Source organism: Panthera onca, chromosome B4 (genome assembly GCF_046562875.1).
Source record: "Panthera onca isolate mPanOnc1 chromosome B4, mPanOnc1 haplotype 2, whole genome shotgun sequence".
NCBI classification, from domain to species: Eukaryota; Metazoa; Chordata; class Mammalia; order Carnivora; family Felidae; genus Panthera; species Panthera onca.
The window spans coordinates 95958527-95977634 of record NC_138345.1 but is presented as its reverse complement, the minus strand read 5'-3'; the positions used below and the strand labels follow the sequence as shown (position 1 = coordinate 95977634).

Here is a 19108-nt window from a genome sequence, read left to right as displayed (position 1 = left end):
GTAGGCTCTAATGGGTTTACTGAAGCCCCCATTGACCCCACTAATTATTCATCTCTACATTGACACTAACAGCATGGCTTTTGCACTGCTGCTTCTCTTATATTAGAAAAACATTTCTCATTTCTTATATCTCTATGAAAACTAGGAAACAAAAGATGAACTGAAAGGGCCAGTTGTCTTAAGAAATGTAGGAGGGGCGCCTGGATGGCTCGGTCAGTTAAACGTCCAATTCTTGATTTCAGCTCAGGTCATGATCTCACAGTCATGAGTAACAGCCTGGCGTCGGGCTCCGTGCTCAGTGTGGAGCCTGCTTAAGATTCTCTCGTGGGGTGCCTGGGTGGCTCAGTAGGTTAAGTGTCCAACTTAGGCTCAGGTCATGATCTCACAATTTGTGGGCTCTGCGTTGGGCTCTGTGCTGACAGCTCAGAGCCTGAAGCCTGCTTTGGATTCTGTGTTTCCCTCTCTCTCTGTTCCTCCCCTACTCGCACTCTGTGTGTGTCTCTCTCTCAAAAATAAATACAGGTTAAAAAAAATGTAAGATTGTTTCTCCCTCTGTTCCTCCTGTGCTTGCTCACACACACGTGCTTCTCTCTCTCTCTCTCTCTCTCTCTCTCTCACTCTCTCTCTCTCTCTCAAAACAAAAAACTTTTTTGAAAAGAAAAGAAATCTAGAGCATGTATTTCCTGGTAGGAGTGAAGAATATCCCTACATGCCTGATGTGACATCAATGTGTATCTATAGCAAATACACACAACTTAAGCTTCCATTTTTAATTCCTCTGATAGCTTTGTTCATTTAGGCAAATGGACTGGCCCCTGTGTAAGTGAGTGTACTAAAGTTGTTCTTTCTTACCCTGGTCTCTTCGAAATGGGGTTAAGGTAAGGTAGATATGCTTGCTAGATTTGCATCTTAAAGGAAGCCACCAACATGACATTTTTCCTCTCATATTGCTTGTTTTGAGAAAAAAACCTTGTTGAGAACATAGTAACTATTAAATCTTTCTCTGGTTTTGTACTTATAATAATTGTTTCGCCTAAGCTTCTCATGGCTGTCTCAAATTGTGTCTGACCACACCCATATTCACTAATCAGTGATAACCTCAAGTACAACCCTACTTTTTCATAAATGCATAACTTTTAGTATTCCTAATGTTTCTAGGAAAAAAAACATTGAACTAGAACAGAAGTCAACGAATTTCAGCACACAAGCCAAACGTGGCCCACTGCCAGCTTTTATAAATAAAGTTTTATTGGAACACAGCCACCATTCATTCATTTACATACTGCCTCTGGCTACTTTTGCATCACAGTGACTTAACTGAGTAGTTGTGACAGAGACCTTATGAGCTGCGAGCCTAAAATATTTACTCTCTAGCCACTCCTTGAACAAGAAGGATAAAATATAAACATCTTAATGGCTGATGAGCTAAGAACACATTGTACTTCAAAGGAACACAACGCAGTAATCACTGAAGTCACCATGCCTTCTCCATAATATTTGCCTTGTAATCATCATGAATGACTCTTAAGCTTTGTTTACCTTACAAATGGATATAAATAGAACAGTTTTTTTCATTGAAAATGAACTCACGGTGGCTAGTTTCTGAACATCTTCATCTGATGCTCCCAGAGATGCCAGGCCTATTTCTTGTGAAAACTGAGCAAACTTAGGATCTGCGAGTAGTGGAACATGTCCCAGGAGTTCATGACATGTGTCTCTGACAAGAAAAACATCATAAAAATATGTTATACAGGAAGTCCAAACTGTCACTGGTAGAACAAGACTTAAAATCCTAAATAGAACCTTGTTACTATGATCAATTACCATTACCAAATTTCATCAGTTCTAAGACTTTTTATCACCTTTTAACATCTCTGAAATCCAGCCACACCTCACAATTCATGGCATCTTAAATTGTGTGATATACGATATTTTTAATAAGTTGATAGCAACTACTATTTTCAAGTGCTTGCCATATGCCAACCACATGGGAAGTGTTTTATGACAAATACTGTCTCTTTTAACCCTCAAGGGAAAGTTAGAGAATTAAAGTAACTTCTTAGTGCAAAAGCCTATAGAGCAGGGATGGGTAACCTACAGTCGCAGGCCAATCTAGCCCACTCCGTGTTTTCGTAATAAAGTTTAATTGAAACACAGCCATGCCCATTCATTTATGTATTGTCTGTGGCTCCTTTAGACTAGAACGGCAGAGTTGAGTAGTTGTGACTGAGACCAGATGGCCCATGAAGCCTAAAATATTTACTAGCTGGCCCTTCACAGACAAAGTTTGCTGTAAGGATAAAGCCAAAATTTTAATCCAGCTTGTGGTGATTTCTAAACTGTTGCTTTTAACACTTAAGTTGCACTGCCTGCCATGTTACACTTTGTGGACAGCAGAAAACAGCAGAGGGATTATATTGTCATCATCAAAGTGACTTTTCCCATAAACAACTTATCTGCCTATAACACAGGCAACTCCCTTGAGCCTGCACGTTGGAAAACCTTCCCAGTCCTCTGCTTTGGGCAGCCTGAACTAGGTAATAATAGAAGCTTAGGTCTGTTCTCATTTGCCTGAGCTTCCATTTGGAGCCAAATGATCAGGCAAAGGCAAGTATGTGTCACAGTGAAGCAAGGCAGATGCCTTCCTGAGTCATTGCCACGAATCACACACTGTTCCCTGATACCAAGCTATATTAGAATGAATTCTCCTATGACTCTCTGGGAATGGATCGAGAAGCTGCAATACTTTATTTTCTTGACGAAAAGTAATTAGCCAGGTAGTCTTTGAAAGATGTTTCCTGACTTCACCTGGCCTCCTCTGAAGTGTATCACTTTCAATAGGTGCTAAAATATAAATGCCAGGTGCTACCATTATTATCATAAGTATAAAGTACATTGGGTGGTTACATGGTTGAAGCAAGTGAATGGTGGTCAAGGGTACAAGACTGATGCCCATATAAAACAGATGGCATTACTCAGTCAAAAAATCTTGTTCCCACAACTCAAACCACATCCCCAGCCTTGGCTAGCCACTTCACAGATACATCAGGTTGAAAGGGTAGCCAAAGGAGAACGTGTAGATGGGATACTAAAAGAAATTCCCAATTTATTCCCTGTCAGCTGTGTGCCGATAGCTTTCTTTTTACACAGAACTGGATTTGTGGAAAAGAATACATGGCAGTTACTCTCCACTCATATTATTTAAGGCAGAGAATCAGACTCATTGGATTCTAGGGAATAAGGAGAATTCAAATATTATCTGAGCCCTTCATTTGACCTATAAAGAAATTAAAAAGAGAAGGGAGAAAAGAAAGCTAACATATTCTGAGCTCCTATTGTGTGTTGGGTACTGTACTAAATGCTCTTGTATCATATTAATTTATCTATACTTACAAAGAAGACTTATTATTCCCATTTGATAAACGGGGAAACTAAAATTCATGTAAATTTAACTATCTTTCCAAGGTCACAATCTCAATAAAAGACAGACAAGATTTGAAATCAAATTCCTCCAACTTAAACAGCTGTCCTCTTTCCGCTCTGTTGTTTTAACTGGAAGATGTGGAGTAAACGAGAAGGGATGGGTGAGGGGGCACAGCTTACATGGTTGGGAGAGAGCTTAACCAAGTTGGTTAGCACAAGTGCAAATGTAGTCAGTATGTTGTGAATCTCTTTTCCTGCCACCCAGTGGCCCTCCATTCCTTGAGGAGAATTTTTAAGAATATCCATGACTGAGTCCTACCTAAAACCAATTCAGTCAGACTCTCTGGGATAGACCAGAGTATCTGCATTATTCTAAAGGCGCTGAAGGTGCTAAGAAGGCACAGCCAAGGTGGAGACCCGCTGTCAGAACAGATGATGCTCTAGAGCTCTACTAGCAGGCTTCAAGCAGCAAGGACATGAAACTAACACTCAATGTGATTATGTAATCTTGAGCTGCTCAAATTTAATTCCACTGAAATGACATCATAATACTGAGGAATAATGAAAGGTGGTGAAAGATAGTTCACTAGGTAGCTAATCACTTCTTCACGTGCATTTGATTCAGTTAAAGGTCTAAAAGTTCTATGCTGGGAGTGGAGCCTATAGACGTGCTCCTGTGATCAGTTTTTTAAAAGGCCATGCAGGGGCACCTGGATAGTTCAATCGGTTGGGCATCTGACTTCAGCTCAGGTCATGATCTCGGGGTCTGTGGGTTCGTGCCCTACTTCCGGCTCTGTGCTGACAGCTCAGAGCCTGGAGCCTGTTTTGGATTCTGTGTCTCCCTCTCTTTCTGCCCCTTCCTAGCTTGCACTCTATTTCTCTCTCTTTCTCTCTCTCTCTCTCTCAAAAATAAGCATTAAAAAAAATTAATAAAAGGCCATGCAGTCTGCACTGGTGTTGGAATTAGGATTGAGTGGCCCACCATGGATAAATCTGAGTAATTCCATTGTAGCCTATAATGTAAATACTAAAGCACCCCTCCCTATCCAGGCAGAAAAGATGACAATAATAATTCCAAAACTAGACCAGATGTCAAACTGTGGGGAAGTACTGAAGGTGACATAAACAAACAAGGTAAGCAGAAACTAAAATAGTGATTATTGTGACCAATGCATATTGAATGCTTACTATGGGACAGGTACTGCGAGAAGGCTGCTGCAGAGGACAGTCTTCTATCTACCTAGGTACTAATGGAATTCAAAAACATGAAGATAGAAGCAAAAGTGAAAAGTTGGCAACTACAAAGGAAAAAAGAAGGAAAACACTAAGATCCAAAGACATTAAGGAGTCAATTCCCTATAATAAAAAAGGAACTAACGCCTAGATTTTAAGTTAAGGTGTCATTATCAGAAACCTATAATTCTCAGCCACCTTAAGAACCTTTAATCGCATTGCAATGACAAGGTAATCCAACTATATGGAGAAGAGGATAAAAGAAATAAATCTGACAGAAAGAAATCACACAATATGGCAGAATACACTATTTCCTTAAAAAGGAAAGCCTGAAGTAAGATGTCTAACAGAATTACTAATGGAGCGTGAGGGATGCCCTCTGCCCTGTGATAAGTAGAAATGATTTGTGTTGTATCTCAGTAGTCTGTATCTTCTTCTCAGCTCTGTGTCCACACAGAGACCCTGAGAAAGACCTGCAGCTCAGATTCCTGAGCAAGTGTGCATGCAGCATGGACAATATGGATAGCAAGTCCACTTCTCATTGAGCCAAGGCTCTGCACACCCATATTTCAAGACCAGAAACAAGCTTATTGTCTTTCATGACTTTGGTGCAACATTCTCAGAAATTAACACCAGATCATTCCCTATCCCAGTCTTTGGCTTAGATGTGCAGTGTAGACAAAGGTAACAGAAGTGTCCAGAAACTCTTCAAGCAAACAACAAAGAGATTTTTAATGTTACTAATAAAAGCAATTACTTAGCTTTGAAAAATTGACATTTTTTTTAGTTTCTTTGACACCAAAGGATCTAGAAGCTTGGATTGACTATGATTTTTAGAGGCTGAAAAATGTTCCAGACTATTGGGAGTCTGAGGGAAAAGGCTGAGCTTTGTCTCCAACCGTTGCATTAATTAGGTTCCGTTGGGCTGAAATCATGCCATTTCGCCCTATTTTACAAAGTACAACAGTGATTCTGTCCTGCATATAACATAGTTCACGATCCCTCCATTGGTTGTATCGTCCACAGCCGGACCCCTGAGTATCTAATTATGAACAGGGTTCCAAGGTGAGTCCACAACTATTGCCTTATCACAACAGATCTCTCTAAAAAGATTCAATTATTTGGCTATAATTGCACCTGTCAGCACATGCTGCCTCCAATCTTTACATCGGCAAACTTTTCTCTTTTTAACTCACATCCCTTTGATGCATTTTCGCCTGAATAATGCTTTTCAGAAGGCTTTTCACAAAAGCGCTCTGTTCACTGGAAATGTAGGACCTTTCAAAACTGTTAACACTGTAAAACATCATGTCTCCTTTTGAAAAAAAAAAAAAGGAAAAAGAAAAGCTAGAGCTGATATCAGACTCTAAACTTTTGCTGCTCTAAATTGGAATCTTCTCTGATAAGCCCTGTTAGGAGGATTCTAAAGCCTGCTAAAATGGGCCCACAAAGGGGCCTGGGCAAAGTGCCTCAGGGGAATTCTTAAATCATTCTAAGAAAGTTGCGATCATCTTGCTACGGGGAAATAAGGGTCCTGGTTGTTAAGTTCACATTCAAAATGAGTCTGGCATTTTTCTCCTCTTATCAGTTTTCAAAGCTGACTCCTCACTCTACGTGTTGAACAACTCCTTTTTATTTCTGCTGTAAATTAAAGCCTTTAGGACGCAGTGAGCCAGCGTCCAACATTTGCTTCCCATCCCAAATCAGTGCATCTGTCTTTTAAACCATATTTCTATAGTTTTTGTTTGTTCTAAATGACACAGAAGCCAACGCTTTAGCTAAATCATGAAGGGAAGGAAAGCAAGATGAGTGGGCGGGGTGAGGAGTTTGCACTGGTGAAATGGTGCGGGAGGATGAGCTGGGAGGCAAAATTGGGTATCTTTTTCAGCTTTCACACAACATTTGGTGGGTGAGTGCAAGTAATCTGGGATAACACCCCGGGACACATTGAAAAGGGGGTGACTTGGTTTGTTTTTACTGCACCGAGGAGATGATAACAGGACTTCATTTGGTATCGAGGCAATTTTCCTTCAGTGATCTCCTTGGAGCCAAATACGGAATTCCTTTGGTTTAGATTTAAAATAGAATACTGTAAAATCTGGCCCAGATAAAATTTTAGGCAGCCCTTATGATCACTCCCTCTTCTATCCCTATTGCAGTATAGATAAATAGATACGTGGCCCTCTTTCTGTGAAGCTGAGCACTTGGATATTGCTCTAGAGGAAATCTTTACTTTTTTCCCCCTAGGAATCATCAGAAAGGCCACCAATGTTACTCTTCTTCACTACAATTCTTTTGAGACCGACAGAAGATATTATAGTTATCTTTTTTGAAATTTTGTTCAAGAAGCATTTATTGTATGCCTGTTATGTACCAAGTACTATGCTCGGAAGTGAGGCTTAAAAGTAAATAAGACATAATCCTAGAATAACTCTTAGAAAGCCACCTTATGGTTCCATAAAAGGGCAAACAGCAAGTACTAACTTTCCTGATCCAGTGAGAGACACAGTTTGCAGCTCTCACACGTACCATAAAAGGGTTGCAAGGGAAACTATTGATATGTCTTGAGTTCCCCCATCATCTCAGATATTTCTTATTCCTTGAAAAAATAAGGAATTTTGAATTCTTTCTCTGCCCCCTCCCCAAATTTCACTAAATATTAAGGACACAGTATAACATAATGGTTGAAAGTATATACTCTGAAGTCAGACCCAAGTCCATTTCCCACATTCCTGCATAGGCAAATGACTTAGAGCAGTTCTGTGCAATAGGACTTTCTGCAGTGCTGGAAATATTCTTTATCTGCATGGTCCAGTATGGTAGCTACTTGAAATGTGGCTAGCACTACTGAGGAACTAAATTTATAGTTATTTAATTTTAATTAATAAATTTAAATAGCCATGTCTCTACCACATTGGACAGCACAGATGGACTGTTTGCTCATCTTTTAGAATGGAGATTATATGGGTCCCTATCTCATGGAGTTCTTGAACAAGGATTAAGATAACCCATTGAAAACATTATTTCCCAACAAGTTATGTATCATTAATCATATTACATTAAATTATACTTACACCTACATCTACTGTACCTCAGCAAGTTTGCCCTTTCAGAAGATATTTTATCACTTAAACAAGATCTGGTAATCCTCTCCAAGACAGATGTCATGCCATGTTCGTCTTGGGTCACCTGGCACATAATAGATACTTGATAAGTGCTATTTCAACTCAACTGAATGGAGTGGTGATGATGGGGCTCTACGGCTCCATAAAGAGGTAAATCCAAGTGGCTCACAAGTACAGTTTTCCTAATTTCCAGTGTAGCATAAGGACATTGAACTAGGTCTTGGTTTTGCTATTTCCTAGTTGTAGAGCCACAGGGAAACGACCTGACTTCTTTGAACTTTGGATTTGCCATCTGTAAAATGATGACAGCCCTGCCTCCCTCATAAAAATGAGTGGAATCATGTCCACCCAATAGAACATGTGTGGGAAATGTAGATCCCTTTTTCCTTCTCTTTGGTGGTGGCTTCTGTACAGGTCAATAAGATGTAACTCTCTGCACAGCAGTGAAGAGGTATGACCAGTGGTTACGTCTTCCCTGCCTAATAATTTCAATCACTTTGAATTTCTTCTTCTGAACTTGCAATTTAAAAATGCAAATATTCCTAAAAAAAAATTCTCCCAGGCCATCTCAGTCTTCCACACCTGAAGGTGCATAAATGAGTTTCTCCTTGACTACATGGCACTGAGGGAACATGAACTGTGGCTCAGGTGTGGTGTTAGGCAAACCTTGGAGGTGGGTAGGAAGGAATCCTGCTTTGAATCCACTAATATATATTTATATATATTTGAAGGCTTTACCCCAAGTCACTACGGATAACAGCCTACAAGAACAGAAACAGAGCTCCAGCAGACACTCAGGTACGGTTTGGTTTCAAAATGCACAGGCTTTAAATAATGTATAGGACTTTTTATTTTTCATGGAATATCTATTGTTAGAGTGCTTGGGGCACTTGAGACAAAAGGCTCTATAAAAAGTCTTAGGGGTATTTTTGCTTTTAGGCACCTCACAAAACTAGACCCAATTTTATGATTGAAAACTTGGGAGTCCAGGCTTAAGGAACACACGTGGCCTTGTAACTAAGCTGGAATTTTAGGAGACCTGTCAGCCTCCCCAGGAATTTAAGAGGTACCAAGAAAGAGTGGACCTATTTATATAAAGCTTTTCTTCTCTGCAAAGATCAAAGCATTATTTCATTATCCCTCACACAGAGAGGTTAAGTGGCTGCCTACAGTCATGTGGAGAGCTGATAGTGGGGCCAGGATTTCAGGTGCTACAGCCCCTAGGTCCTTCCACCTGAGGAGACAAACACAGCAGCCTTCTAGCTGCATTTCCACACCTTAGTGAAGCACTGTCCCCTTCCCCTCCCCCTTCCTGGTGAAAGAGGAAATGTCTCCTCCTGATAAATAGGGCAGGCTCTGGCCCTGTGAAGATCAAAGGAGAGGGTGGGATTCTAACAAAAACTGGTAGCCCAACCGACCAAAGACTAGAGAGGACCTGCATAGCTCCAGATCATCCAAAAGGCACACACAGCAGTTAAGGTTCTGGCACCAAATTAAAGTAAGATTGTTACTCTCAACTACGTCCTATAAAATTGGTGATTAGAAAACCAAGAAAGAAGCTATTCAATGTCATACGCAGAAGTTTTGAGTTTCCCTGTTTAATGGTGCTGTTTAACGTAGAATACTGGCTGATCTCACAGAAGCTGACACTATAAGTCTACTTGAGTTCAAATCCTGACTACCCACTTACCAGCTATGTGACCTTGAGCAAGTTACCTAACCTTTCTGTGCCTCAGTTTCCTCATTTGGAAACTCAGAATAATAACAGTAACAACTCAGAAGGTTGTTGCATTAAATGAGTTCATCCACATACAATACTTAAAATCGTGCCTCGTACATAATAGTCAATAAATATATATTTGTTAATAGTAAAAAATATTATTGCTTCTGCTACTACAGATGTTGTTGTTGAAATTACCTGTTACTACAGACAGACAATGACAATATTTTCAGGTCTTGGGGCCTCTAATGTCTTAACTAGCCCTGGGAATACCCCAAACCAAACTTGTCCTGAAGCGAAGATGGCTGCTTTGCTGAGGGTGCGAGCTCTGGGTTCAAATGCAAGAAAAGGAGGCCAGATGGGATTGGCTTTCTGAGAACGAGCCTCTGGGTTCAAATGCAAGAAAAGGAGGCCAGATGGGATTGGCTTTCTGAGAATGTGCCATTTCCTGAGAACACAGAATGCTTCTGTGTAATCCTGAACAGCAACAATGATAATAGCACCGTGGAGAAAGCCAGTTGGCTAGGCAGGAAGCTTGGCTCTGCGCTCCAGGCTCCTATGGGAAAGAGCAGGTTTAAGCTAAAGAGAGTTCATAGGAATGAAGGTTAAACTCTATAAAGTTCTGGCTTATCTTCCCAGCTCTGCGGTAAGACCTTGCCCGGACTCGCCTTCAGCAAGTCCCGATATTAAAAAACACCCACAACAGGGGCGCCTGGGTGGCGCAGTCGGTTAAGCGTCCGACTTCAGCCAGGTCACGATCTCGCGGTCTGTGAGTTCGAGCCCCGCGTCAGGCTCTGGGCTGATGGCTCAGAGCCTGGAGCCTGTTTCCGATTCTGTGTCTCCCTCTCTCTCTGCCCCTTCCCCGTTCATGCTATGTCTCTCTCTGTCCCAAAAATAAATAAAAAACGTTGAAAAAAAATATATAAAAAAAAAAAAAAAAAAAAAAAAAACACCCACAACAGTCAGGGCTTAAGTCAGACAAGTTCACATGCCCAGAATCTCTCAGATGGCAGCAAGGAGGGAAAATTGAGAAGGGAAAGATCCTATTTTCCTCTCATTACAGACCTAGTGAGAGGCATCTGTTAGATCAGGAGAGGAGCAGCCAACCTTTCTTATAAATGTGAAAACCTACATCTTTACCTACTGATGCTATCACTTAACAAATGAGGATTAATGTCTGAGCCACAAGGAAAGAAAATAAATGGCATCTTCTGCCAGTTTTAGAGAGGGTTCTGTTGTTCTAATAAGCAAAGACTAAGCATAAAACTCATTCACTTTACTTAGAAACAGATGAAAAATACTGTCAGAAATAATTCACTTTTATTTTTCTTATAAAATTGAAACACAGCAGTAATTATAAGAAAAATCACCTGACTGCAAAGCCTTTTTAAAACTTTAAAACAGTTATATTTAAAGATAACATTAATTGCCCCTAAAATGTTCAACTGTGACAAGAGAGAATTTCCTCAATGCGAATGCATTTAGTTGTATTATAGCAATAGACATCGCAATATTTGTCAGTGGTGTCATGAATTATTTCCTAATGGTGGAAGTTCGCCCTGTGATTTGAAAAGTGGCCTACCAGGAGAGAGCAGAAGAAGATACACCCACATCAGTACGTGCCAAATAATCAATCATCCCAGCGCAGCTCTGAGTCAGGAACTCCCTCACTGAATAAGCTTATACTATGCTGTGCCAAGTATATTTTTGCTGCTAGTATGTTAAGCCCAACATCTGAAAATAAAATAGAATGAATATTTTAAATGTTTTCACTAAAACATTTTTAAAAGGCATTTCTGATACAAAATTGCATTATTACTTTGGTAATAGTTCTTCTGGAAAGACAGATATTGTACTGGCTTGACCTCAAAAAATTGATGTCAGAGAATGTACATTTATATTTAAAATTCCTGGTTGCTCCTCCCTAAGAAACAGACAAGGGGTAGAGGGCATGTGCTATGGATGTGTATTTCAACACTGCCCTGGCAATGTTTTAAGTTTCAAAGGGCATCCAGTACAGTACCATGAGGCCTCGGCCACCTCTGTTCAGAAATCTAGATCGGGGTGGGTTTGGCCTATGTTGAGGAGAACTAGACCAGACTATACAGGAGTGAGTGAATGAGTGAGTGTGTGTGTGTGTGTGTGCACGTAGCCTTAGAAAATAGGGTTTTCTTGCCCCATCCTTCTTCACTTCTGAGATTTCAGTCAATCCACACAGCTTCTGAAGGAAAGCATGAAATTTGGCCCCAGGAGAATATGGTTTTCTTGAGCTATATATATATTTTTTAATATTTATTTATTTTTGAGAGAGACAGCACGAGCAGAGAAGGGCAGAGAGAGAGGGAAACAAAGAATCCAAAGCAGGCTCCAGGCTCTGAACTGTCAGCACAGAGCCCGACACTGGGCTGGAACTCACGAACCTCAAGATCATGACCTGAGCTGAAGTCGGATGCTTAAGCCCCAGGCATCCCGAACTATATTTCTTATTAAAGAGCTCTGCATTTCTGAGGAGCCTGGGTGGCTCCGTTGGTTGACCTTCTGACTCTTGATTCAGCTCAGGTCATGATCCCAGGGCCGTAAGATCAAGCCCTGCATCGGGCTCCATGCCCTGCTTAAGAATCAATCTCTCAGGGGGGCGCCTGGGTGGCGCAGTCGGTTAAGCGTCCGACTTCAGCCAGGTCACGATCTCACGGTCCGTGAGTTCGAGCCCCGCGTCAGGCTCTGGGCTGATGGCTCGGAGCCTGGAGCCTGTTTCCGATTCTGTGTCTCCCTCTCTCTCTGCCCCTCCCCCGTTCATGCTCTGTCTCTCTCTGTCCCAAAAATAAATAAAAAACGTTGAAAAAAAAAATTAAAAAAAAAAAAAAAAAAGAATCAATCTCTCAGGGCGCCTGGGTGGCTCAGTCGGTTGGGCGGCCAACTTCGGCTCAGGTCATGATCTCTCAGTCCGTGAGATCGAGCCCCACGTCGGGCTCTGTGCTGACAGCTCAGAGCCTGGAGCCTGTTTCAGATTCTGTGTCTCCCTCTCTCTGACCCTCCCCTGTTCATGCTCTGTCTCTCTCTGTCTCAAAAATAAATAAACGTTAAAATTTTTTTTTTTAAAGAATCAATCTCTCGGGGCACCTGGGTGGTGCAGTCGGTTAAGCGTCTGACTTCAGCCAGGTCACGATCTCGCGGTCCGTGAGTTCGAGCCCCGCATCAGGCTCTGGGCTGATGGCTCGGAGCCTGGAGCCTGTTTCCAATTCTGTGTCTCCCTCTCTCTCTGCCCCTCCCCCGTTCATGCTCTGTCTCTCTCTGTCCCAAAAATAAATAAAAAACGTTGAAAAAAAAAATTTAAAAAAAAAAATCAATCTCTCAATCTCTCTCTCTCTCTCTCTCTCTCTCTCCCCCCCCATCTACCCCTCTCCTCCACTCATGCTCTTGCTAAAATTAAAAATTAAAAATTAAAAAAAAGAGCTCTCTGGGGCGCCTGGGTGGCTTGGTCGGTTAAGCATCCGACTTCGGCTCAGGTCATGATCTCACGGTCCGTGAGTTCGAGCCCCGTGTCGGGCTCTGTGCTGACAACTCAGAACCTGGAGCCTGTTTCAGATTCTGTGTCTCCCTCTCTCTCTGCCCCTCCCCTGTTCATGCTCTGTCTCTCTCTGTCTCAAAAATAAATAAATGTTAAAAAATAAAAATTAAAAAAAAAAAGCGCTCTGGGGTGCCTGGGTGGTTCAGTCAGTTAAATGTCCAACTCTTGACTTCTGCTCAGGTCATGATCTGATGGTTCACGATGGAGCCCCACATCAGGCTCCATGCTGACAGTGAAGAGTCTGGGATTCTCTCTCTCCCTCTCTCTCTCTGCCCCTCCCCACTCATGCACACATGCCCACTCACTCTCTCAAAATAAATAAATTTTAAAAAATAGAGCTCTGCATTTCTAAAATACCACTGGGCATCAGGACTCCAGATGTAATTGAAAATCATATACACAAGTACATGTGCACATGCAAATTTGGTTAGCAGATGTTCAACAACCACCTTGCACAAAACACATTCAAGGAGTCTGTAGAAACTATGAGCAAGAGACCGCAGATCCCCTGGAAGGACATGCCCAGGGAGGAGAAATCAAAGGAACTAAAGCAGAGCTAGGGAGAGTGGAATACATACTGCATCTGAAAATCCAAAGCACCTCGTAAGAACCAGAAGCCTGATGTCAGAGACCAAACCAGGGAGTGAGGGAAAGGTCCCTGCCTACAATTTGCTTCTCCTCCCAGTATGCCTGAGACTCCTCAACTGAATCACAGCCACTCCAGCAAGAAGCTTCTAGAGACAAACCCAGAGATGCTGATGCCTCCCTGATCCACTCTTCTCCCTGGGGGAGGAGAGACATGTCATTCATGTCAGACATGAATGACACATCCCCCTACGTGGCAGTCCCTTGGGGACCTGCACTAGTGCTTGGCAGGAGTTGCCAATCTCCTAGAACTTCTTCTTAATGTAATATTTTAAATATTAGTTCAAATATAACTTAGAACATGTCACAGGATGACATTATTTTTTTTAATGTTTTTTTTTTTTTTTTGAGAAAGAGAGAGAGAGAGAGACAGAGCATGAATGGACGAGGGGCAGAGAGAGAGGGAGACACAGAATCTGAAGCAGGTTCCAGACTCCAAGTTATCAGCACAGAGCCCAATGCAGGGCTCGAACCCACGAACTGAGAGATCATGATCCGAGCCATCCAGGCACCCTGGAATGACATTATTTTTAAAGTTAGGACAATGAGCTTTCCTGCCTTTTAAGTGGGACAATATTTAGGGTTAGTTACACAAAGGCAGAAATATATACCTTTTTAGCACCATGTAAAGTGCAGACTGTTTCCCTCTTTTCCTCTCTCTGTTTCTTTCCCTCCTTCCCTCTCTTGCTCTTTTTCCCTCATTGTAATAAGGGGGAGGTGGGGACAACTTGCACATTTCCTTTTGCCCTTCTTCTCCAGCTTCACAGTGAATAACCACTTTTTTATTCTGAAACGATCCTTATCCCAAACACAAAATAGATGAGCAGGATAGGTTGCCCCTTACTGGGTGTGACTGAAGAGAGCCAAGTGACCTATCCTCACAGCTTCAGTTGCTGCCTATAATTGCACCAATAAAGGTTCAGGATTTTGCCTGAAGACAGTGAATGTGTAAAAATTCGTCAAAGGGTGTCCAGACATGTCCCTGAAATCAGAGTAAAGCCACTGGGAAGAGGGGAGGACATCCCCCAATACAGGGCTGCAGCCTTTCCAACAGAGGCCTCACCAACACACCGTGCATGCCCAGGGCTTCAAATAAATCCGCAGCATTCACTCCCCTGTGCTCCCTCACTCCACGGATCTCTGACTGGGTCTGGGACTCTGAGTGTATCTCGAACCTGGCACCTCCTGATAGCAGTACTGTCCATGGCTTCAGCCCACACAGGACTCAGTTTTCACCTTATATGCCAGGTTTGGGGATCCACTGCTCCCTCAGTCTGACCTCCTTGCTTCCACACTGCCTGTGCCAACCAGCTTTGAGTTCATTGCAATCTTATGAAGGAGACTGACACATGCACAATTAATTACCACTCAGTGTTGTCAGTGCTAAAATCTAAGTGACACAAAGTGTTACAGGATCATCCAGCTCCGACGAGAAGAAACTTCACAGAGAAGGTTGTGACTGAGCTTTCATCTAGAGAATTAAAAGGATTTTACCAGAGCCATTGCAGGTAGAATGAACCACCTGTGCAAAGGGGCAGGGGCATGAACCAGCAGGATCACAGGTATGGTGAGAAGTGCAGTGTGACCGGAGCATAGGGTTTTGGAGGAGGCAGAAAGAGAAGCAGAAGTTATAGTTTAATGAGATCAGACTTTTCTCTCTACACACAACACAGAACAACAGAGGTTAAACAAGGGAATGCTATACAGCATTTATGTTTCAGAAAGGAAACAAAGTCTACAGACTGCTTCTCAAAGAAAAGAGAGCAATAACTGGCAGACAGAGCAACAATGTCATCATGACAGATTTCTTCTAGAACAGTGGTTCTCACTGGGGGCAATGTTGCCCCCCTCAGGGGACAACTGGCAGTATCTGCAGACATGTGTGGTTGTCACCTCTGGCCTCAGTGGAAGGGTGTTCTTGACATCTAGTGGATAGAGGCCAGGAATGCTACTAAACATCGTGCAAGGCACAAGACAGCCCTCCAAAACGAAGAATTGTCAACAGTGCTGAGGATGAGAAACCCTGTTCTAAAAGATGAGGTGGCCAGAGGGTGCACTATGACACAGCCACAGTGGATTTCCCGAGAGGCAGAGAGGAGACCTGGAGATGGTGGGCCTTCTCAAATGACTGTGCCACAATTCACGTGCTGGGTGATGCTCACATACCCATGCACCCTGGATCTCTGCATCTTTCCCTCTCCTTCCACTGAGTGAGAAGGACGCTGCTGTTGGAATAGCCTTGAATTTGACCCAACTGATTTATTTAAAGGAAATCATTTATAAACTTCAATACTCAATCAGTGACAAAGTGTCGTGTGATCATAGCCGATCAAAGCATGTAGCCACACAATGGTGATGTGCAGAATCCGTGCCCCGAGTGCTGGATAAGGGGAGAAGGAGATCTCTCCACTTCTAGCAAAACCAGTAACCTTTCAATATAGGTAGAAACATAGGGAAAAGCAAGTCAGTCCTCCCAACCAAGAAAACCAGGAGTCACTGATTCTCCAGAACGTTCACTGCTGTCCTCCAGGCCAGAAAACTCTCCCCAAGGAACCAATCCAATCTGCCATCACTTTTTAAATTAAAGTCTCACTATCTGGCCAAGTTTAGAGAACACAGAGCCTTTAGAATGTAAAATGCTGAAAAAGACCAAAGACATGTTTAAAACCCAATATTTGTTGAGAGCTAGGATATCAAAATGCATTCTACCCAGAATGAGAAGGGAAAATAAAATCCTTTTTTCAGATAATGTCTTTTTCAGCTTTCACTCTCATTTCTACCTGCGTCTTCAGGGCTCACCTTTGTCTCATTAGCGCTGCCTCCAATACAACATTTCGGCAATTGAAGGCGGTTATTTGGAAGCCGAGTGTACAGGCACCAAACACAGGGGCCAAGTTGAACTTCACAAATTGGAGAATCTGCCCTCTGTTGGTTTTCAATTGAGGAAATGGGATTTCATTACAAAGACAATGCCTGGAAAAGTGCTTGGGCAGGAACCGGCACTCCCCGTGTGGTGCCCCATCCATTCAAGGCTGCAGCTGTGAAGGGACTTGGGAGTTTGCAATACAAATTAAAGGGATCTTTACAGAGAATTGTGTCTGCACAGTTTACTTCTGGAAGGGTGCAGTGGAAACTGGCATGAGTGGTCTCCTGGGGAGGTGAAGGGAGTGTCAAGGGAGCAAAGGAGGGAAAGGAAGTCACTGTTTACAGTGTGCTTTTTTTTTTAAGTTTATTTATTTATTTTGAGAGAGAAACAGTGAGCATGAGCAGGGGAGGGGCAGAGTGAGAGGGAAAGAGAGAATCCCAAGCAGTTTCCACACTGTCAGCACAGAGCCCCATATAGGGCTTGAACTCAGGAACTATAAGATCATGACCTGAGCCCAAATCAAGAGTGGATGCCTAACTGACTGAACCACTCAGGCGGTGTCACCACTGCCCCCTTTTTTTAAGTCCACAGTGTGCTTTGATTTCTGAATTATGTACATGTATTACGTACTCATAAAATAATAATTTAAAAAACAATGAATGATAGAAAACCCACTCCCCCCAAAAAAAGATTCTGTAAAACACCCAAGTTAGCAAGTCCCAGGTTTCTATCCTCTGACTTAAGCATCCTCTTGTCTGTATGGTCATGGGAGTCATAGAAGAAGAAAACACTCACATCTATAGTGGGAGCTTTAAATTCACTTCTGAACTCCCAACACTTACTTCCAACTACCAGGGGCTTCTCCAGGATGTCCACCCCTGGGCACCTCAAAGACAACATGCCCCAATCCCAAATTCTCCTCTTCTCTCCCTCCTTCCTTGCCCCTTCTTTGCCCTTTCCTTCCAAGCCTGATCCTGCTCTAATATTCTCAGCCATTTTTAGAAAAAAACTATCCATTCAGCTTCCCAGTCTAAAAACCTTAGTATTATCTTGAGGACCTTCTCCTCGCCCTCATGGTCACCAAATATTGTTAATTCCATTGCGATGATACTTTTCAAATAGGTGACCTCTTGTCCTATCCCACTGACCTTTTCTAGGTCAAGAACTTATAAACTATATTCCTTCACTGGAATGTGAGCTCCTGCTGGTTTTCCAACTTGTTCATTCTTTACACCTCCCCATCCCCCAGTCCCCATCATCTTTCTCAAATACAATTATCTGATCATGCTCAAGAACCTTGGATAACTCCCTGTTGCCTACAGAATTGTCCAAGTTTGACAAATGATCATTTACACTGCAAACTGAAAAACAAAAAAAATCCATCCCTAATACATACCCTATGCTCTGGCCACTCTGGTGTAACAAGCCTTGCTCACTTATGCCTCTTGTGAGCTTCCACAACTTTGCACTTGCTGTCTGCTTGACTTGAAAGCTTTCCCCTCCCTCCCCACCCTGCCTTGTACAAAAACATAAATTCTTATCCACCCTTCTAGACCCTCACTCAGTTTACACCCTCTCTGAAAAGCCTTTCAGGACTGCTTTATACACACCCTCATTATAGTCCTAACCACACTTGCATAATTATTTATGTTTCTATCTCCCCTGCCAGAATGTGAGCTGCTTTAAGAAACAGCTGCTATATTTTATTCATCTTTGAATCCACTGCACCTCCCTGCTAGCATTGCACATAAATGTTTGCCGAATGAATTGGCTGAAAGTACTTTGGTAAAAATGTAACACATTATCCCAAAATTTTATAGATCTCTGTGGCTAAAATCTCATTTCTTTGCCCTCTCTCTCTGCATACCTATTGGCACGCTATCACAGGTCTCACGAGGGCCAGTTATTCAAAAGGAACTAACAAAGTGCCTGCTATTTGTAAACAGGGCCATTTGTAAACCCTCTGGGCTAGATTTAGAGATTGCCTTTCTAACTCTGACAATGCTCCTTTGAGTACTCACTCCACTACAAGAAGCATTTCTTTTCCAAATGTCTTGAGTCCTATAAGTAGTAACCCTTTGTTAACCCTGAAAACACTTTCAGGGAAGCTGAAAGGAGCTTAAAAAGCAATGTAGTGACCCTGCTGGGACCTACCTGGTCAGTGAGCCGCCTGCCTGCTGAAGAGGAGGAGGGGAACTTCAGAGGCTCAGCTCAAATCCCTGCCTACGTCCACCACCACCACCAGCTAGTCAACTGCTTCAACCTTCAAGGACTCTGCTCCACAGTGAAGATCAATGGCAGCCCATTAATCACAATATTATTCTAGTAAAACAGCATCACAAGCAAAGTGATAACCCCAGTGTCCTGAAGAACAATGGGTAACAAATGAGAGTAAGATTAGGGGTCGGTGTTTATTCAAATGGAGCCCAAGGGGGCAGAGACCCAGTGACAACTCCCAGTCTTGGGCTCTTTGGCTCTTGCTCTTTTCTCTCTACCTGGAATATTCTACCAGGAAATATTTGGAAAGA

At 42.5% G+C, this 19108-nt stretch overlaps 1 protein-coding gene across 2 annotated transcripts in view; it reads right to left on the bottom strand.

Annotated features, from left to right (window-relative positions):
- TPH2 (tryptophan hydroxylase 2) overlaps nt 1–19108 on the bottom strand; it is a 105290-nt gene that overhangs the window by 38658 nt on the left and 47524 nt on the right. For both annotated transcript variants that reach the window (XM_078449166.1, XM_078449167.1), the window contains exon 8: nt 1591–1717. In XM_078449166.1, the coding sequence (XP_078305292.1) occupies nt 1591–1717 (127 nt within the window). The remainder of the gene's footprint in view (nt 1–1590; nt 1718–19108) is intronic.